Raw genomic sequence first — 23,157 nt, 5'->3', positions numbered from 1 at the left:
CAGGCCTCTTTTTGCTACTCGGCGCTGCACTACTTCAACTGATAATTGCGCAGTCATGCAATGCTGCAACCAAACAAAATGTACGTCCTTTTTTTCACACAAATAGAGCTTTCTTTTGGTGGTATTTGATCACCTGTGCGCTTTTTATTTTTCATGCTATAAACAAAAAAAGACTGAAAATTTTGAAGAAAAACAATATTTTTTTCTTTCAGCTATAAAAAATATATAGTAAACTCAAAGTTAGTTATAAATTTAAGCCAAAATGTATTCTGCTACATGTTTTCGGTAAAAAAATCCCAATAAGTGTATATTGATTGCTTTGTGTGAAAGTTATAGCGTCTACAAACTATGGTATAGATACTGCAATTTACGCCATTTTTTTGCTATACAGCGCTGCGCTAGTTTAACGGACAATTGTGCGGTCATGCAATACGGTACATAAATTAAATTTATGTCCTTTTTTTCCACACAAATAGAGCTCTCTTTTGGTGGTATTTTATCACCTGTGCGCTATATTTTTGGAGCTATAAACAGAAAAATTTTCGAAGAAAATTTTTTTTGAAAAAACTATATTTTCTCATTTTGGTCATAATAAATATCCAAAAAAACCTAACATTTCATCATAAATTTAGGCCAAAATGTATTCTGCTACATGTTTTTGGTTAAAAAAATCCCAGTAAGTGTATATTTATTGCTTTGTGTGAAAATTGACAAAAACATTTTTTTTTACACAAAGTTGTCATTTAAATGATTTCTTTCTCGCACAAGCCATGGGTATATGTGGAATTACACCCCAAAATACATTCTGCTACTTCTACCGAGTATGGGGATACCACGCGTATGAGAATTTTTGGGAGCCTAGCCACATACAAATATAAAGAGGATTCTCCTGCGCTTAAATGGAGCCCTAACCCTAAAGCTGCTGACACTAAACGTATACCCAATAAGTGAAAGTGACAAATAATAAACACAGTGTAGCGCTAAACATATAACTAATATGATAAATACTTCCAAAAATCAAATTGAAATACAAAATTGTAAGTGAATAAAATAAAACATGTATATAACATATATAAGTGCACAACACTCAATTCCCCCTAAAATCCACACTTGAGGGATCCAATAAGCTAAATAAATGATATGTGCAACACGTGAATGCCCTCTATGGGAACATTAGTGCAAGCAGTGCTATGTGTCATATATCACACAGAACAGAAATACAAATAGCACTAAACAATACTCAAATCAATCCACAAACAATCATATAATCAAGTCCCAAAAACATACTGTATATATGAACCTGCTCCAACTTCACTCTCATGCAAGTGATGATGTGCAGGTGATAAATAATACGTGGCAATCCTTTAGTGGCCAAAATGCCCCCTCACCTTCTTACATTGACCCCAAAGGGCCAGCTCGCTTAAGGGATCACACCAATCCTTATAGGGACAGACTCCTCACAGGCTCCCCCTCAGTGGTGGTATATGCTCCTCAATCCAAGCCTCCTCCACACAGCTACCAGCATAAACTCTCCCAGGATCATATTAAAACAAAAAGATCCTCCATAGTGCAATATGTTTTATTCAGGTATTAAATGCATATATAAAAATGCCCACTCACATTTTCCTCCCTCACATGGAAACTTTTCTACCTCATGCTTAGGGTGTACTGCATCGGTATATGAAAAAGGTCTTCCAATATGGCCCCCACGTCGGAAATTACGTCACCGCGTTACCAGAAGTTCCTCTCCGCATCCCGACGCGTTGCGTCACACTTAACACGTGACTTCCTCAGGGTATACGCCCATGGTGACAGGAACTTCATTTATAGGTGACTGGCAACCAATCAAGAACTGGAGGCGGACCTCCGGCGGCCATTTTATTGAAGTCCGCTCCCTCAATCCCCAAATATGATAAAGCGGTGATGATTCAACAAATCGGGGTCCAAAAAATACAATAAAATACTTCAAGGAATATTGCCCAAACATACCCAAACCCCCTATGGATATTAGTATGCTTATACACACTAAGGGCATGTACCAATGCCGCACTGTAGCTAGGGGCCATTTTACTGGAGTCCTATAGCCCAATATAATACTGCAGTACCAGCACCTAATATAGATCTAAAAATACCCCAATTACTGTATAAATACTACTGTATAAATACTACATATAAATCCCAGCACCACCTATGGGAATAAATGGGCACTAATCTATACCCAACCAATAGTAATTAATCTTAATACAAGTTACATCCCAGATAATTACCCCATATTAATTTTACAATTGGGCAAAAACATATATACCTATTATAATGATTAATAATCCAAAATAATTTAAAAACAATAATTATATATATATATATGAAGATGTGTGAAAATGTGGGGATGGCAAGCTCAGGGGTGGCAGCCCTGGATGTCACTGCTATCCATAACAGCCAGGAGGGCAGACCATCTGGGAGGGGAGGTGAGGGTTGTGCAGGAAGTCCTAGACAGTTGGTGGTAGTAGTGGATTCTATAATCAGAAGGACTGATTATATATGTGTGTAAAACTCTCTCAAAAATCCTATACAAAAAATCCCACTAAAATAAATAGGGATCATAAACACTAAATACTGATGTATAAATACCCATGTAGACACCCATACCATGGGTTTACAAAATCTCTATTAATAAATAGCATAAACTAATTATAAATATGTAAAATAATATCATAATACATAATAATAATAAACCGATAAATTGTTGTGCATATAAATTGTTTTGATCCACAATCAACGCATACAGATATTCTGTGAAAAACAGCTCCAAAAATCAAGGGGAGTAGTTAAATTTGCTATTTCCACCTGAATTCTAGGTTGGGCAGTGAATGGGAGAAGTACGGGTGCTGCAGAATTTGTGGGCTGTCAATCGGGATTTGCAAGCACATCGGAAGGATACTAGGAGCTCTATGGGCCTGTGTATGAATTCTTGGTGTTTGCGGGACAATACTTGTGCTTGCCACCGCACCAGCTTGTACTGCACTTATGGGACTCACCACATCGCCAAGTCATACTGCAGTGCTGGTATTATTATTATTATATAGGATTTATGGCGCCAACAGTTTGCTCAGTGCTACAATATAATGGGAGACAATACAGAACAATACAGTTCAATACAAGAGGGTTAGGAGGGCCTGATCCTGGGAGCTTACAATCTAAGAGATATGTGAAAGACCAGGATGTACTAGGCCACTAGTACTCGCCAGTTCACCAAAAGGTAGCACTAGTACTGGCACTCTACTTTATATGAGAGTCATCAAAATTTACTGACAAGTGCTAACAGAGATCAGGTCTGATTCTGCGAACACTGCGGCTTTGTGTTAATATATCAAGTGACAGTGACCTACTGACACTGCACTTGCTGGGGGAGAAGGGGGGGGTAGGCGTAGGGGCTAAATGCAGGAGCTGGCAGGTGCTGGGGCTGATCCCGCTAACACTGCATTTTTGGGGACACTATAATAATGTGAACGCTGGTATAGTGCTGATCTGATCAAAGATATTGATCCGTTCAGACACTATACTAGCAATGGAGGTTTATTGTGCATGAGCGTGTTCCTGGCAATGAAGGGGTTAAATGTGATAACTGGTGTACTGACGGGCAATGTGACGCCATCTGGGAGGGGCATGAAAACCAAGGGAGCACGAATCATATATATGTGATTTTGTGCACCCATGCCGCCGTGTAGCAGTATTTCTGCTATAGGGCGGTCAGGAAGCAGTTACAGAAGCGGTTTGTGTTATGTCGCTGCGTTACTTTAACTGACAATTGCGCAGTCATGCAACACTGCACCCAAATTAAATTTACGTCCTTTTTTCCCACAAACTGAGTTTTCTTTCGGTGGTATTTGATTGCCTGTGCGTTTTTTATTTTTTGCGCTATTGAAAAAAAAGTCTGACAATTTTGAGAAAAAAACAATTTTGGACTTTTTGCTATAAACCACGTCCAGTAAAAAAATTTTAAAATCTAATTTTGTCACAAATTTCATCCAAAATGTATTCTGCAACATGTCTTTGCTAACATAAAATCACAAAACATGTAAATTAATTGGTTTGCGTGAAAGTTATAGCGTTTACAAATGGCGGTATAGATACTGGATTTTTAATTTTTTTATACTAATAATGGTGGCGATCAGCGACTAATGGCAGTGATCAGTGACTTATGGTGGGACTGCAGCGGACATTCTGACACTGGGGGGGAACTGACTTGGGGTCACTGACATCCCCAGTGACACCAATACAGTGATCAGTGCAAAAAAAAAACCACTGACACTACTAATGGCACTGGGGAGAAAAGGGTTAACTTTTTTTAGGCAATGAAAGGGTTAACTGTGTGAGGGGAGTGTTTTACTAGGGGGCGGGGGGGTGTGCTTCACAGGAACATGCTGATCCCGAGAGATAAACTCCTCTCTCAGGATCAGCGTGCTCGGAACTGACAGGGAGCAGAGCTGCAGTGTAAACACTGCAGCTGTGCTCCCTGTCAGTGATTGCCTGTAATAGCCGGGACCTGGCGGGTAATGACCGGCCGGGACCTGGTGATTGACATCCGCGGCCGTGATTGGTGGCGCGGGTAGGGCGGTAATGCACCTCGTGCTCACACCCTACCTGTTTTGCAGAATGACGTTTAAAAACTTGATTCTGCGCAGCTGTGCTGCCCTGCCACAGTATAAACACTGTGGCTGGACGGCAACCAGTTAAAGAGTTATGCTCTGTCATTTCAAAGCCTTTGTTTCTAATTTTTAGGGACTCTTTAATGACTGGCATAGTACCACTGGATTAACGTAAGACCAATGTGGTGCCTATATTTAAAAAGGGGTCAAAATCTTTACCAAGTAATTATAGACCTGTTAGTTTAACATCTATAGTTGGGAAGATACTGGAAAGTTTAATAAAAGACCACATAGATGAGTTCTTGCTGGAAAAAAAATATTTTAAGCAACAGACAGCATGGATTCATGAAAGACAGAAGTTGTCAAACAAATCCGATTTCTTTTTATGCGGAGGTGAGCAAAACCTTGGACAGAGGGATAGATGTGGTATACTTGGATTTTGCAAAAGCGTTTGACACAGTTCCCCACACACGGCTAATGTGTAAGGTAAAGTCTACGGGCTTGGAAAAATCCTTATGTAAATGGATGGAAAGCTGGCTAAAAGATCATATTCAGAGAGTAGTGGTTAATGATTCATACTCTGAATGGTCTAGGGTTGTTAGTGGTGTACCCCAAGGTTCAGTGTTGGGACCCATACTTTTTAATATATTTGTAAATTATATAGGGTCTGGGATTAAAAATATTGTTTCAGTCTTTGCAGATGACACCAAGCTATGCAGTGGAATAACATCATTACAGGATGTCTCCAACTTTCAAGCCGACCTCAATGCACTGTTTAATTGGGCAACTATGTGGCAAATGGGGCTTAATGTTAATAAATGTAAGGTTATGCACTTGGGGGCTAAGAATATGCATGCATCATACATACTAGGGGGAGTACAACTAGGGAAATCAATGGTGGAGAAGGATCTGGGAGCTCTAGTTGATCATAAGCTTAATAATGGCATGCAATGCCAAGCTGCAGTTTCTAAAGCTAGCAAAATCCTCTCTTGTATTAAAAGAGGTATAGACTCCAGAGAGAGAGATATAATTTTACTCCTGTACAAATTAGTAAAACCTCATGTGGAATATGCAGTTACATTTTGGGCACCAATTCACAAAAAGAACATTGGGGAACTGGAGAAAGTACATAGAAGGGCAATCAAACTAATAAGAAGCATGGAGAAGCTCAGATATGAAGAAAGATTAGATGAACATAATTTATTCTTTCTTGAGAAAAGGAAATTAAGGAGGGATATGATCAACATGTATAAATACATTAGTGGTTTATATAGTGAACTCGGTGTAGAGCTATTCACCTTGAGGTCATCACAGAGGACATGGGGGCACACTTTACATCTGGAGGAAAATAAATTTAATCTCCAAATACAGAAACGTTTCTTCACAGTAAGAGCTGTGAGAATGTGGAATAGACTCCCTCAAGAGTTTGTTCTGGCCAGCTCAGTGGATTGCTTTAAAAAAAGCCTGGCCTCCTTGGTTATACAGAATATAATTGGTTACTAACATGTACTGTATAGGTAAAATTGATCCAGGGAATATCCAATTGCCTATCAGGGGAACAGGAAGGACTTTTTTCCTCTTCAGGAGCAAATTGGATCATGCTTTGCTGGGGTTTTTTGCCGTCCTCTGGATCAACTGTGGGTATAGGATTAGAATTTTTTTTGTGTTTGAACTAGATGGACTTTTGTCTTTTTTCAGCCAGACTATCTATGTAACTATGTAACTAAATCAATTATATAGGGTCTGAGATTAAATGTACTATTTCAGTCTTTGCAGAAACCAAGTTATGTAGTGGAATAATGTCCTTACAGGATGTCTCCAACTTACAAGCTGACCTCAATGCACTGTTTAATTGGGTAACTATGTGGAAAATGCGGTTTAATGTTGAAAAATGTAAAGTTATGCACTTGGAGGCTAAAAATATATCACACAGGGGCAGACTGACCATTTGAAAACTCGGGCACTGACCGAGGGCCCAGGGTCAGTAGGGGGCCCCATGAGGTGCCCCTGGTACCTTTTTCATAGGCTTTTTTGAGTTTGGGCAAGGACACAGGGGCCCCATGATCCCCTATTACATGGGGTCCCCATGAGTTGTCAGTCCGCCCCTGATATCACATATACTAATGGGAGTACAACTGGGGGAATCAATGGTGGAGAAGGATCTGGGAGTTCTGGTAGATCATAAGCTTAATTATGGCATGCAATACCAAGCTATATTTTCCAAAGCAAGCAAAATCATTTTTTTTATTGGGAGAGGTATGGGCAGCAGAGAGAGAGAGATGTAATTTTACCCCTGTACAAATCATTAGTAATACCTCACCTGGAATATGCAGTTCGGTTCTGGGCACCAAAGGATATTGGGGAACTGGAAAAAGTGCAGAAAAGGGCAACCAAGCTGAGGCAACCAAGAGGCATGGAGGAGCTCAACTATGAATTATCTGAACTGAATGTGTTCTCTCTTGAGAAGAGGAGATTAAAGGAAGGGATATGATCAACATGTATAAATACATAAGTAGTCCATATTGTGAACCAGGTGTTCAGGTATTCATTTTAAGGTAATCACAGAGGACAAGGGGGTACTCTAAGTCTGGAGGAAAAGAAATGTAATCTCCAAATGTGGAAAGGCTTCTTCACAGTAAGAGCTGTGAAAATGTGGAATAGCCTCCCCCAAGAGCTGGTTCTGGCCAGCTCAGTAGATTGCTTTAAAAATGCTTGGATTTCCTAAATGCACATAATACAACTTGATACAAATATTTTGGTTAAGTTGATCCAGGATAATCAGGAAGGTTTTTTTCCCCTGCTGGAGCAAATTGGACCATTTTTTATTGGGGTTTGTATTACCTTCCTCTGGATCAGCTGTGGGAAGAGGATAATGTACAGTTGCAAGAAAAAGTATGTGAACCCCTTGGGATTACGTGGAGTTTTGCATGAATTGGGCATAAAATGTGCTCTGAACGTCATCTAAGTCACAACAATAGAAGAACATAGTCTGCTGAACATAATACTACACAAACATTAGATGTTGCCATGGTTTAATTGCACATAACATGTAAACATTCACAGTGCAGGGAGGAAAAAGTATGTGAGGCCCTAGCTTAATGACTTCTCCCAGAGCTAATTGGAGCCAGGAGTGAGCCAACCTTGACTCCAATCAGGGTGATGATATTGGATGTGTTGCTGACAGCTGTCCTGCCCTTAAAAAACACACACCTGTTTTGGGTTTACTGGTTTCAAGAAGCACTGTCTGATGTGAACCATGCCTCGCAGAAAAGAGCTCTCACAAGACCTACGATCAAGAATTGTTGACTTGCATGAAGCTGGAAAGGGTTACAAAAGTATCTCCAAAAGCCTTGATGTTCATGTGTCCATGGTAAGACAGACTGTCTACAAATGGAGAAGGTTTAGCACTGTTGCTACTCTCCCTAGGCGTGGTCATCCTGTAAAAATGACTGCAAGAGCACAGTGCAGAATGCTGCATGAGGTAAAGAAGAATCCCAGAGTGTCAGCTAAAGACCTACAGAAATCTCTGGCACATGCTAACATTTTTGTTGACACAACTACAATAAGGAAAACATTAAACAAGAATAGAGTACATGGGAGGACACCACGGAGGAAGCCATTGCTGTCCAAAAAGAATATTGCAGCACGCTTGAAGTTTGCAAAAGAGCACCTGGATGTTCCACAGCGCTACTGGCAAAATATACTGTGGACAGATGAAACCAAGATTGAGTTGTTTGGGAAGAACACACAACACTATGTGTGGAGAAAAAAAGGCACAGCACACCAACATCAAAACCTCATCCCCACTGTAAAACATGGCGGAGGGAGCATCATGGTTTGGGGCTGCTTTGCTGCCTCAGGGCCTGGACGGATTGTTCTCATTGATGGGAAAATGAATTCCAGAGTTTATCAAGACATTTTGCAGGAAAACGTACGACCATCTGTCCGCCAACTGAAGCTCCGCAGAGGATGGGTGATGCAACAGGACAATGACCCAAAGCATACAAGTAATTCAACAAAACAATGGCTGCAACAGCACAGAATACGCCTTCTGAAGTGGCCCAGTCAGAGTCCTGACCTCAACCCCATTGAAATGCTGTGGCATGACCTTAAGAGAGCGATTCACACCAGACATCCCAAGAATATTGCTACAATGAAACAGTTTTGTGAAGAGGAGTGGTCCAAAATGACTCCAGATAGTTGTGCAGGTCTGATCTGCAACTACAGGAAACGTTTGGTTAAGGTTATTGCTGCCAAAGGAGGGTCAACCACTTATTAAGTCCAAAGGTTCACATACTTTTTCCTCCCTGCACTGTGAATGTTTACATATTATGTGCAATTAAACCATGGCAACATCTAATGTTTGTGTAGTATTATGTTCAGCAGACTGTGTTCTTCTATTGTTGTGACTTAGATGACGTTCAGAGCACATTTTATGCCCAATTCATGCAAAACTCCACGTAATTTCAAGGGGTTCACATACTTTTTCTTGCAACTGTATATGAAGGTTTTCTAATTGTGCGTGGTTGTTTTTTCTCTCTTTTTATGTTGGTTGAACTGGATGCACTAGTGTCTTTTTTCAACCAGATTAACTATGTAACTATGTACCACAAACACAATTAGCACTGCCTTACCCCTCCCACTACTGTGCCATAAAAAATGACATTTACCAGACTGACAGTTGAATGTCTACAAACCAGCAAGGGAACCTAGATGACATAATTGATTAAATGTAGCCATGACCTGTCATGTGCCTATCTGGTTTTGAACCCGGGGACCTTTTTGTTTTGTGTTGTGGCTCTGTCCACTCTGCCGCCTGAGGGTCTGAGGCTCTGTAGCATATAATCTGCTTGGTGTTTTTACCCCGGGGACTCATTAGCTCCATCACCCTTCCAGCTGTAGTCAATCTATAATCAGCTTAGCTTGTAAATAACAAGACTTACTGCGCTCTGTGCGCCTTTGTTGGATCCCTGGGTGTGCTATACTGCTGAGCTACTGAACTTCTGGACTATGACCTTTGCTTGATTCCTGGATTACTCTTTTTGCCTGCAGATTTTAAATTACTTTGCCAATATGTGTGTGACCCTGCCTGTCTCTGATCACACTTCTGGATTCTGACTTTGTACCTTGCTGTCAAGATTTGTTGCTGACCTGGCCTGCTTGACTACGCTAATGCCTCAACCCCCAGGCAAAGCTCCACTTTTGACTATACCTTACAACAGGTACCTTACATGATCTTATTTGTTCAATGACATTAGCCAGCACCCCAGCTAGTTACACTGAACATCCATTTGATAAATTGTCAATTGTAACATTATATTGGCAGGAAAGGATCATCATGGGGTATTTACATTTGAAAGCATCATTTCTTTACATTTTTTCTTATTAGAGGATTTTACCTATGGTGTGTGTGTATGCTTACTTACTAAATGCTGATATCTCAATCAAAATAGGGGGCATAAAGGCATGTGGCCTGGTATGATTCAGGAAAGGGCTGAGTTTAATATAGACTTTTTTGTGTATTATTCCCCCTCAAAATCCTAAACTGAGCTGATAAGTTTCCCCCACAGATTGCACATCCACCAGTCCAGAGATGTGGGGTAGAATTCCCCAATGTTGAGGGCATGTGACCTGGTAAGGTTCAGAGAACACACAATTGCTGCCCCTCCCTTTACTGGACAGTCAGGCTACTTGTTCTTAAAAGGATCTGGTATGGACTTTAAGGGGGGTCAGTATGCCATTTGTTTCTTTATTTCATGTGGCCAAGTGTGGTTCAGAAGGGGGTGTGGGCACATGCTCACTTCCACCCTTTCCTGGCCATCAGGATTTCATACTGGGTAAAGGTCTGGTTAGGAATGTGCATCAAGTTTAATCCAAACAATTAACTTTTAATGTTCAGAATTTGTCCAAATGCTGAACTTTTAGCCCATTCAGTGGGAACAAAACATCATATATTGTATCAGTATTTCTACTGATAATATCTATGACAGCTTTCTATCTGTCAGAGGTTGCTAAGCAAGGACCAGGTGCTAGCATCTGCTGTGTCCTTAAGAAAAAGTGATGATGTCACCTGACCACATTAATTTACTGGCCAGTATTCCACAGCCATATAAACAAAGGGATAGGGATAGCATAACATCACTGACCAATTATGGCCACATGATCATACTTGGTTAAGGATGTCACCAAAGAGACCCCACTTCTTTGTTTACTTTTATCAGTGGAGCCCCAGGAGATTTCAATCAGCAAAAGCCAGTGACAGGATCAGAAGTGTCCATTGGTTGGTGTTTTTTTTTTTGCTTTTTTGTTGTGTATCATAAAACCTGATTGAATAAATGTGCAAATGAGTAACGGTACTATGTACGTTTTACCCATTTATATTGGGGGTGGTATCTGGATGCTGCTATATTTTTAAAGAGAGTCTCTAGATACTGACAATTCCTCCACCCATTTTGTGTGTGGTCCTGAAGGGTTTCATATGGAATTTGCCAGAGACCCCATTTTTTTTTTCGCATGGGGTCCCCCTTAACTATGCCAGGTGCTCCTAAAGGATAAGGGTCTGGTGTGTATTGTTAGGGGGATCCCCGGACTGTTTTTTTGTGGTGGTCCCAATTCAACATCTACACCTGACCCTCATCTAGGATAAGGGTCTGGCATAGGTGAAGGGAATCCCTGGCATTTGGTGGTTCAGATTTGTTGTAGTAGGTTTTGTACATTGCATACATTGTACAGATGTGTCACTTCATAGGTAGGTTTAGGACTTTTTAGGCACTTTCTGTAAAGGATTTTTGTATTTTTGATGTTGACCTCCCCTACTCCACCTTCTGCCCCTCCCCCATTCTCAGGCCACTAATTTTTAACGATATCCAGGTTGCAGATTGCATACCTGTGGACATGTTTAGAAAAGTGTCATTAAGGTACTGATTGTATATCTGTGGACATGTTTATGGCAGTGTCAGTTCAGTACTGATTGTATATATGTAGATATGTTTATGGAGATGACAATGTGATGCTACCTGATTGAGATCATGGAGCACAATTTATGGAAATGAGTTGCCAAGGGGTACACAAGTGAAAAGAAGTTTGGGAACCACTGAAATGGAGAATAGATTGTGAAAAGCATATATGGATGCTTACTTAGTTTTTTGAAGAATGCATGCATGCATTCAATGGAGGGCACTTTGAGTGAGCTTATAGATTTTGGGGAAAATAGTGTGTAGTTTCAATACACTGTGGTCTATTAAAGTTTTTGATGTGTTTCTATAAAGTTGGTCTATTCTTCTGAATTTCTGTGTGGTTCTTCCAACATACTGGAATCCAAAAGACATTCCAGCAAATAAATTACATATTCAGTTTCACCAGAGATCTAATCAGGTTTTCACTGCTGTTAAAATATGTGATAGCATTTGTTTATAGCTGGTCAAATTAAATATGAAGTACCCAGTGTGTTGACACATGAAGCTTCTGCCAATATGTTTTTGGTGGAGGTCTAGGTAAGATGTTTTGCTTTGTTTTTCAGAAGTTTAGGCAGCTTGAGGCTTGGTTTTTTGTAGAATTAGATTTTCAAAATCTGCTTATTGGTTTTGAAGCGAGAGTAGATTTTAGATAAGGGTCTTTTAACAGGATGTACCATACTTAGAATTTAAACTGTACTTGAAACAGTTAATGAAAATTATACTATTAGACTGCAATTTGGGAGATTTAAAAAAGACTAAGCTCACAGAATCCCAAAATCAAGCAAAGATCCCAGAAGGACAGTGCTTTACTGAGTGTGTGCTATCATCCTAGGACAGGAAGTAATGTATGTTACTGATAGGATCACCGGGTGAAAATAAATGGATTAAAAGCATGAACAAAGCCAATGTAGCCACTAAACCTAACAATTTGTATACAGTATATTCCATTTTTATCTCTATAGAGTCCTCCCACGCTCTAGGTCTCCTAGTCTATATGTAAAGCTGCTAACACCTTACCATATACCAAATGGGAAAATACTAAATAAAGAGTAATTAGTGCTGCGTTAATTCTAAGTATGTAAAAATGTCTTTAAGAAATATTCCTCACAAGATATATCTTTCATAGTAAAATATATAAACCAAATCACAAAAACAAATTGTTGAATCTAATACACATGAAACATCCAAAATAGTGGATAACAGTGAAAAATAGCCAAGATATACAAAAGGTGTAACTCTGTTGCTAGAGAAAATGATCAGACAAAACATACAAATAAAATGAAAATATTGGTGAATAAATAAAAGTGAACCATATAACAGTGACCCCTAAATAGGGGATAAAGTGGATGAATAATTAAGTAAGTGACAAAAATGATATGGACCAAAATAAATCCTCAAAAAACATATATGGATGACCCAACATATAATGAATCACATAAATTCCATGCAATCCAACCAAAACCATAAATTCCAAAACACCTTAATCAGTGAAGATGTTCTATAGTCCTTAAATTGTGCTGGTGTATTAAAGGTGTATACACAAAAGGAGGAGATCCAACACTAGGCGAAATGCTCCCTCACCTCCATGGAGTGACCCTACAGGGTCAAAAACGCCTCTCAAACAATATCGCACCAACCAGGACCCACTTCAGAAGGTATAAGGTACAGCAATGGATCAATCCCCCTCACTGCTGGATACCGGCACAGCAGGAAACCTATCCAGAGCAATAAACCTGGATCAGCCAATCCTCATGCAGCCAGAAGAAATAGAAAAGAAGATGCTCCCATAGTGTAATAATGTATTAATTTAATTAAAAGAAAAATGAATGCCCACTCACATGTATATATCTTTTACATAAGCATTTGAGAACCACATGCTGTGGGTGTACTTGCATAGATGTGTATTGGAGTACTAACATGGCGTCCATGCCGGAAATTGTGTCACGCAATTTCCAGACGTGGTGACGTAATTTCCGGCATCTTTTCACATCACAGCACTATTTAGTGCTTATTAAGCATGGTCTTGTTGAGATCCCATTTACGGATCATATCACTGTTTATGTTGGCACCATTTATGTTTAAAAAGTAGTATTATTTTCACCCATAGTCACCTATGTAATAATGGTGTACCTAGGTTACACCTTTTGTATATCTTGGGTGTATCACTGTTATCCACTATTTTGGATGTTTCATGTGTATCCTATTCAACAATTTATTTTTGTGATTTGCTTTATATATTTTACTATGAAAGATATATTGTGAGAAATATTTCTTAAAGACATTTTTACATGCTTCGAATTAGCGCAGTGCCAATTACTCTTTATTTAATATTACATTTTTTGTTCTTAAATACAACATAGGGCCTTGGACAGTGCAAATGGATAATATTTTCCTGTTTGCATTAAAAATAAGATTGCTGGGCTTTATTCTTCTATGTTGCATTGAAATCACAATTATGTAATATTTGTTTTCAGTCAGAAGGCTTTATTGACTATATTTTGGAGTAAATAGCTGTATCTGTATGAAAAGCGTAAAAAACGACAATGGAAAAATGATAGAAATGCGCATTAAATATGAAAAGCTAGGAATTGAAAATATGCAACAGGGTCAGTCTTTATTTCCTACAAGGCTGGACACAGTTGGTCCTTTCTTCAATGGTTTCATAATGTTGATTGCATTGCAGTTTAAAGTGGCCTGTGTCCAACAATAATCTAATTTTTGTTTGGGGGGGGGGGTTGTTAAATAGCTTAGAGAAAAGAAATGCTAAACCATTAAAAAATGGCACAACTTGGAGCTTTGTTTCTTATCACAACTAAGTAAACTACTTGGCAGAAGTTAATAGTTGTGTAAACTTTATCTTTTAAAGCTTCTTTTCATTTAATGAAGCTTATATAAATGTAAATGTTTCTTCTTCTATTTCTATATAGACATTGAGGGGGCCATTAAGACAAGCAAAGAAACATCAGATTACAAGGAAACCAATCTTGTGGATCACAATGAATTACTAAAGACAGCTTTCAGACCAGTGATGAAGAGGTAAAAAGACTTATGTGTTAAGGGATTGACTAGAATAGAAATATAAACATTTGTAAATATGTTCTTAATGTGTATCTAATTTTAAGAATACAAATTTAATATAAGCCGCTTATCAGTGATTAGATGTGGTAGTTGAATTATTTTTTGCTTTTTTTTCAACAACAAGTCAGATCCTGTCAGTAATTCAATCAGTCAGCTCACTACAGAAAATTACTAGTTCACTGAACTTCTGGCAGGATCAACAACAAAACACTTTAAAATTTTCATTTAATGGACTGAAAGGGAGCAAATAAAAGTAGTTAATTGTCAGATGGCGCCGACGGAGTGGGGGAGGAGCCTGAACATGGCGGCCGAGGAGAGCATGAGGCAGTAGCTTCCTGCTAGGCTCCACTTCCCGACCTCCCCAGGGGCCCTCCAGATGCATGTTAAGGAGGGGCAGACTCACCGGAGTGCGGGGGGTATTGGTGGAGCAGTCGGAGGGTCGGCGATGTGAGGAGCGGTGAGGTGGAGAAGGAGATCAATCCCCCCAAGCTTCACGTCACAACGAGCCGGGTTGCCGGGAGATGAGCTGACGAGGCGGAACCACATGGTAAGCAGCGGAGGATCACTGGGAGGAAAAGAAGCCGGCCGGCATCCCGAGGAGAGCAGGAGGTGCTGGTTCGCCCCTGGCTTCATTCCCCGGCTTACTGTATGGGCTTAGACCCAGGAGACCCAGCTTGCTGTTAAAGGATGGACCCCAAATAGAAGAGGGCTATGAAAGAAAGGCCCAGGAGTCCCGGAGAAATCCCCCCGAGGACTGAGTAGGCAAGGCTGGGTCACAAAATATAGACATTTGGTATCTTCCTGTCTTGAGCATATAGAAGAAAATAAGAGCCATAGAGGACATGAAGAATAAAGGAGTTAAAGGAAGTGGGCTCAAAGAGTCTCAAACGGGTACGATAAAGAAATATACATCCCAAGGAAATGTTACTCCAGAAAGGTCCCAAGGCGCAAGCGAAAAGGGTGAAATGGAAACTAGTCTGGGAAATAGCCCTAGATTATCATTGGGCATGAACAGTAGTTGCAGTCAACAAATAGCGGATATTATGGAGAAGAAAGAATCTGACAGTGAATTACAAGTACCAAATAAGAAAGATGACAGAAATGTTTCAAAGTTTGGAGAAAATGATAAAGCAAGAAATGACAACTATTCGTAATGATTTAGGGCAGCTGTTATTGAGAGTGGAAGAAATGGAGGAGAAAGTTAAAAATCAGGCCCAAACTATAGTCAATTTAGAAAAGATAAAAAATATGGGGAATGTTCAGAAAAAATTGCTATATAGGATGGAAGTACAAGAAAATAAAGAAAGGAGGAGTAATCTCAGGGTACGAGGAATTCCAGAGACTGCAAAAGGGAAAGCATTGTATGAATTAGTTTGCAGAATTTTAAACTCCATAATGGACAGACCTGAACTAGACTTGATTAAATTGGATGGAGTTTTCAGAATAGGAAGGCTCAAACAGGTTACTGGAAAGGTGAGACCGAGAGATACAGTTGTCCAATTTCAAAAGTACAGGGATAAAGATGAGATCTGGAGGAAGATCAAAGGAAGAACAATTAAGTATGGAGAAATAGATATCCAGATTTTTGCGGACTTAACACCAGAGACCATGCCGAGAAGGAGATCCCTGAGACTCTTGTTGGAGCAAATGAGAAAAGAGAATGTGCACTATAGATGGGGAACCCCAGCGTGCCTAATTGGATGGAGAAATGGAGTTACAGCCTACCTAAGATTTCCGGAGGAATTGAGAGACTTTTGTGATAGACTGGACTTGCAAAGAATGGAGATAGTGGGGTGGGAAGAAGAAGAAGGAGTAATAGAAGCTATAAGAAGAGAGGACTGGCAGCTGGTTGGAGGGGGAGAGAGGGGGGAGAGAGAGGAGAGAGAATTAAAAGAAAATATTTTTTTTTTCTTCTTCTTCCTCTGTCTCTCTCTTCCTCTCCGTCCCCCTTCTTAAGATATGATACCCCCTCCAGAGTTTTAGTTCTGGGGGTTTGGTGGAAATTTTCTGAGTCAATTGGATAGAGAGAGGGTAATTGGGGAGGTTGGAGGAGGGGAGAGCCGTTCATGGGCGGAGGTCAACCCCAAAGTTTTAAATCAAAGGTAGGATTAGGCCCACAAATGATTAGTAGGCAGTTTACAAGCCTAAAAAGGGGTGGGGGAGGGGATGGGAGGGGGGATGGGGCTAGGGTGGGGAGGTGGAGAGGGAGGGATTTTAGGGTCAACACTCTGCATGATAGAGCGAGGTATAAAAGCAAGGAAAGAGGAGGAGGAGAGTTGGAGGAGAAGCAGAAAGAATTAAGAAGGAAGATGGAAGAAATACAGTTTATAACTTATATTGTGAATGGGTTGAATTGTCCTGGGAAAAGATTTTTAGATTATTTAAAGAGTTACATCACAGAGCATCTTCAGTAGTATTTTTGCAGGAGACACATTTTGAGATAGTCAAATGTGAAGTTAAAATCTAAATATTATCCAATATGGTATTATGCCGACTCCCTGATTAAAAGAGCAAAAGGGGTTGAAATAGGGTTGGCAAAGAATATAAGGTTCGAGCTGGAGGATAGAAAGACAGATCCGGAGGGGAGATTCTTGTTTTTAAAAGGTAAACTACAAGGAATCGAGTGCACATTAGCTAATATATATTGTCCTAATAAGAAGCCGGAGATGTTTTTGAAGGGTGCGTTGAGAAAACTGCTGGATTTTAAAAAAGTCCGTTTGATAGTAGCGGGAGATTTCAATTTCTGTATGGACCCACAAAAGGATGCTACCTCTTCTGTGCAGAGGGAGGGGGGTAGGTCTCTGAGAGTTTTGAAAAAGGTGATCCATGAGTACCAACTGGTGGACATCTGGAGAATTATGCATATGAATGATAGAGACTATACCTTCTTCTCAAATGCACATGAGATATATTCGAGATTGGATTATATATTAGTAGACCACCAACTTATTGAATTTCTAGTTAAAGCAGAAATAGAAGCAAAGACACTTTCGGACCACGCACCTGTTATAATGAAAATGGGACGGGGAAGGCGGTGGACAGGAGGTTTAGGATGGAAGTTAAATGAGGTGCTTCTCCTGGATAAGGATACTGCTCAGAAGATTGGGGAAGAGATTAAGCTATATTTTAAGGAGAACGTGTGGGAGAGCCATAAAGTATTTATAAGAGGAATCTTGATTGCGATTGGAGCTAAAAAGAAAAAAGAAAGGAGAGAAAATCGGTGGGTTTTTAAAATAAATATTTGACCTGGAACAGATATACAAGAATAAAATAACAAAAGAAACTAGACAGAAGTTAATAATTAAGAAAGAAGAAATAGAGACATTGGTGGAAGAGGAGAGGAGAAGAGTCTATAATAAAGTATTAAGTGAGAGATATAGATGGGGAGATAGACCAGGAAAATATTTAATGAGAGCCCTGAGTAATAAGAAAAACAGAAATTATATAGATAAAATAAAAAGCCCCAAGGGGGAGTTGGTTCATTCAACTAAAGAGATTATTAAAGTGTTTACGGAGTACTATAGAAAGCTGTACAATATTAGTTCCCAAGTTTCCTCAAAAGACACTAAAGAGGTGAACATTAAAAAAAGGAAGATATATCTAAAAAATGCGGGCCTACCAAAATTAAGCGAAGCACAACTGAACTCCCTGGATGCAGAAATTACCCAGGAAGAAATAAAAGTAGCACTAAAAAGTACAGGAGTGGGGAAAAGTCCAGGACCAGACGGTTATACCGTGAGGTACTATAAAAAATATAGTGAATTATTATTACCTACGTTGAAGAAATATATGAATGCCTTGGGAAGTGGGATGGAGATGAGGAGAGAATCTTTACAGGCCCATGTAATTCTTATTCACAAGGAAGGAAAAGATGCTTCTCAGTGCTCTAGCTATAGAAAAATTTTGTTACTGAACACTGATACTAAGCTGTACGCAAAGGTTTTAGCAAATAGGTTGAAAGATCTAATGCCTGAATGGATACATGGGGATCAGGTTGGCTTTGTCCCAGGGAGGGAGGGTAGAGATAACGGGTTGAGAACTCTGATGCTCATTCAGATAAGCAGAAAAGGAAAAGCTCCGGTGGTGGTGCTGTCAATCGATGCCAAGAAGGCATTCGATTGAGTTGACTGGGGCTTTATGATAGAAACCCTAGAAGCCCTGGGGATTGGAGTGAAAATGAGAGAGTGGATAGGAAAATTATATAGGGAGCCCACCGCAATTATTACGGTAAATGGGGAGAGGTTGGAACCCATTGGAATGTCAAATGAAACAAGACAGGGTTGCCCGCTGTCCCCTTTCTTGTATGTTCTGTCATTGGAACCCCTGTTGTCGACAATAAGGAATAGTGGGGATGTAAAAGGAATTCAGACAGAAACTACAGAACATAAAGTAGCGGCCTTTGCGGATGACTTGTTGCTGTGTGTGGGGAACCCCAGGATAACACTTCCAAACCTAATGAAGGTACTGAAGGAATATGGAGAACTATCGAACTTAAAAATTAACCCAACAAAAACTGAGATTCTGAATATTAATATACCAAAGGGGGAAAAAGAAAAAATACAAAAGGAATTTCCCTTTGTATGGAGAGAAAGAGATATAAAATATCTAGGAATAAAACTCACTGCTTCACATAAGTATTTGTATAAACTAAACTATATTTCAATGTTAAATGAGATTAAGGAGGAATTAAAAACATTAGAAGGAGGAAACCCGTCATGGATAGGTCGCATAAACCTGATAAAAATGGTAATTGTACCCAAAATACTGTATAGATTTCAAATGATTCCAATCAAACTCCCAGAAGCTTTTTTTAGGACAATGAAAAGAATGATAACAAGATATATATGGAGAAATAAAAAACCAAGAATATCCTATGAAGCGTTAAGCAGGAGTAAAGAGAAGGGGGAATTGGGATTGCCAGATATTAAAAGATATTACAAAGCAGTAATTTTAGCAAGAATCTATGATTGGACATATAATTCAAAAGGGAAAAGTTGGGTGAAAATTGAGAATGAACTTAGTGGAACTAGTATGAGTAAGATTATATGGGTGCCAGCACAGTATAGAGGAATGAAAAATAGCACAAGTCTTTACACTTTAAATGTTTTAAGGGTTTGGGATAACTTGCACAAAAATATGAAGTGGGATTTCAATTCTATATTAATGCCTCTAGGAAACACTGAGTTTTTCCCTCCGGGCAGAGAAGAGATAACAGGGAAATGGTTTAAAAAGGAAGATGTTCAATTGAGAGATATATTGGCGGAGGGGGAATTGGGATCACTTAAAGATTTGGAAGAGAAAAAAGGAGAGATCTTCATTAGGATAGATGAGTGGAGATATCATCAATTAAAATGTTTTATTAGGAATCTCCCGTAACCTTTGAGATTAAAAAAGGATTGGAATTTGTTTGAAAGGATGTTGGAGTCACGAGGGGATGAGAAGCACGGTATAGCCAAAGTATATAGAATACTCACTGAACTTCACATGAACACAAAGTTAATTTGTATAATAAAATAGGAAAGAGATATGGGGGTGGTTTAAGATAAACAGAAAAAGATATATAGATTGACTCACGAGAATATAAGTATGAGAGAAGTGGAAATAAATTATAAGTGTTTGACAAGATGGCACATCACACCGAATGTTGAGCACAGGATGAGTGTGGAGAATTCAAAGTGGTGCTGGAGGGGATGTGGAGAGATTGGCACAGTGTTTCACATATGGTGGGAATGTCCGAAAATTCAAGTTTTTTGGAAGTTAATAGTTAAATCGATTGAGATAATAACTGGGATTGACATAGGGTTGGATCCAATGATTTGTCTATTACATAGCATTGAGCTATCGGTAAATAAATACAAAGAATCAGGTATATGGTACTATCTTAATACTGCAAAAAGCTTTATACCCAAGATTTGGTGGAAAACAGAGGTGCCGAAGGAGGAAGACTGGGTTAATAGAGTGAATCAGATCAGTAGGATGGAAAAACGTTATCATATGCAGGAAGACAAGATGGGGTTATATTATGAGAAATGGTAAAAATCTGGATTGAAAGTGAAATATAGGAAGTTATAACTTAGAATGATAGATAAGGTTCTCTTGCTTTAATAGAAAAGAGTGGGTGAAAAGGCAGAGGGGAAGGAGGGGGGTGAGGTTGGGGGGAGTGGGGGGGGGGAGGGTTGGGAGAGGGAAGAGTTTTAGAGAGGAAAATGTAGAATGGTCTTAGATATTTAAAATGTGTTTATGATGGAATGTTGTAACATTATGAAAAATCAATAAATATTTAAATTAAAAAAAAAAAGTAGTTATTGTTACAGGTTACTGTACATGCACCATATTGAAGAGGGTTACTAAGCCCTGTTTGCATCAAAACTGAACATATAATGGCAGTGATATTGAAGATTGTAGCTACCTTTTTATATATGAAACTATAAATATATTGTTTCTGGGGAAATGCTTAGCAATACTGAGCCAGCTGATGCAGTGTGTATAGATGGCACAGACACATTTATACTGCTAACATCAAACGATTCCAAGGCAAAGAAGACACAGATGTATTCACAGTGTCTGTTTTATAATATTAGGCAATTTCCATATTACCTGAAGCTGAAAAAATAAGTTATAATTTGAGTTGTCTTTATTGATTCAGTGCAAAGTGATCAGCCAAACGTACATAGGTTTGGTTCGAGGCAGGTTCACCATACATTACTGAAGTTCAGGTGTGGAATCCAAACCCCACAAAAGTCACTGGGAGTCACAAAACAGTAAAAGGCCATTTTCTAGGCTGATAGGCAAGGGATTGTCAAACAAATGGCATGGGGAATGGACACTTTCTTGGGGGGACATCTACCAAAGTAAAAAAAAAGACAATCTTTGAAAAACATTTGGTGGTAAGCAGTGATTTTATTGATGCTTAAAAGGCAACATTAAAAATGCAGACTTGTATCATAAAACATGACTGGAGTATGCCCTTGATCTGTTTCTAAAATGGTGCATCAGTACGAGGTACTGTATATAAACCCCCTCTGTAGGAGGGGTATAATAAACAAGACAGTAATAGTAATAACAGTATATTGAATATACCCTTGTGGCTGACAGAAACTAATGTTCAAAGACTAGAAAAATGTAATGTGAATAAATGATCAGGACCAGATGGTTTACACCTGAGAGTTCTTAAGGAACTTAGCCATGTTATAGCTAGACCACTATTCATACTTTTTAAGGACAACATACTGACTGAATGGTACCAGCTGATTGGTGAAAAGCAAATGTAGCACCAATATTCAAAAAAGGATAGAGATATATATATACCTGGACGCTACAAACCAGTCAGCCTAACATCAATAGTAATGATTAGGGACCATATTCAAGAATTTGCTGATGAAAATAGTATAATCAGTAGTAACCAATATGGATTTATGAATGACCATTATTGCCTAATCAACCATTTACCATTCTTTTGAGGAGGTAAGCTGTAATTTTGTCAAGAGGAAGGCCTGTGGACATAGTGCATCTTTCACTAAATATTTACAAGTTAGGGTGAGTCTTTTGGCATTTATGTACCTAGATAGAAAACTGGTTGCAGAAGCACATCCAGAGAGTGATAATGTCATATTTTCAGATTGGTCTGCAGTTGTGAGCGGAGTACCCCAGGGCTCTATCTAGGTAAAAAATGTGTTTAACTTGTTCATACATAATATAGAGGCTGAAATAATAGTTCAGTCTCAGTGTTTGCTGATGATACAAAAGTAAGCAAGGCAATAACTTCACAAGAGGATGCAGCACCTTTCACAAGAAGGCCTACTTAAAATAGAGGGGTGGGCAACTAGATTGCACATGAAATTTATAAGATACGTTTACCTTTAGTAACATGTTACATGTTATATCCATATATAGGGTGTAACATATAACATGTTACTAAATCACCTGTCGCCTTCCCCGACCTGATCCCTATTGTGACAGCAGGTGGGGGATCCTCTCCCCACATCCACTGTCACAATTTAAAAACAGCCTGGCTGTGCAGGGCTCTGCCCACACATTCTTTTCATTCATTCACATAGTTCTGTGAATGAATGAACTACAACTACCATCAACCATTGCGGTAGACAGCTTATGGTTCTCAATTAATTACAAGGGTGCTGGTGAGCACTCTTGTAGCTCATTGATATTTCTGGACGTCAGTAACTGCCTGCCCATATCAGAGGCACAGGCAGACAATGCTACTGACATTCTGAAGGAGCCTTGCATTGCACCGATGATCTGCTGATTGTGGGTACAATGCTTCACAGGCTCCTAAAAAAAAGAAAAAAATAATTAAAGCACATTTTTACGTTTATAGTTTTTTTAAAAGGTAAATTTAGTTTTTATTGTAGACTATGTAAAGTAATGCACTTGGGAGTTAAAAATATGAATGCAGCTTGCTCACCAGGGGGAGGAGTTCTGGGGGAAACAAATATGGAAAAGGATCTGGAAATCCTAGT

At 39.2% G+C, this 23,157-nt stretch overlaps 1 protein-coding gene across 1 annotated transcript in view; it reads left to right on the top strand.

Moving 5' to 3' along the window:
- The window catches only part of IRX6 (iroquois homeobox 6), a 103,927-nt gene that overhangs the window by 59,487 nt on the left and 21,283 nt on the right, over positions 1–23,157 (top strand). Inside the window, exon 5 of the mRNA XM_089692551.1 lies at positions 14,530–14,638. Coding sequence (XP_089548677.1) covers positions 14,530–14,638 — 109 coding nt within the window. The remainder of the gene's footprint in view (positions 1–14,529; positions 14,639–23,157) is intronic.

Source organism: Staurois parvus, unplaced genomic scaffold (assembly GCF_062004578.1).
Source record: "Staurois parvus isolate SC_StPar_1 unplaced genomic scaffold, SC_StPar_1.0 ptg000594l, whole genome shotgun sequence".
Taxonomy (NCBI): domain Eukaryota; kingdom Metazoa; phylum Chordata; class Amphibia; order Anura; family Ranidae; genus Staurois; species Staurois parvus.
The sequence above is the reverse complement of the archived record's forward strand: the minus strand, read 5'-3'. Positions and strand labels throughout refer to the sequence as shown.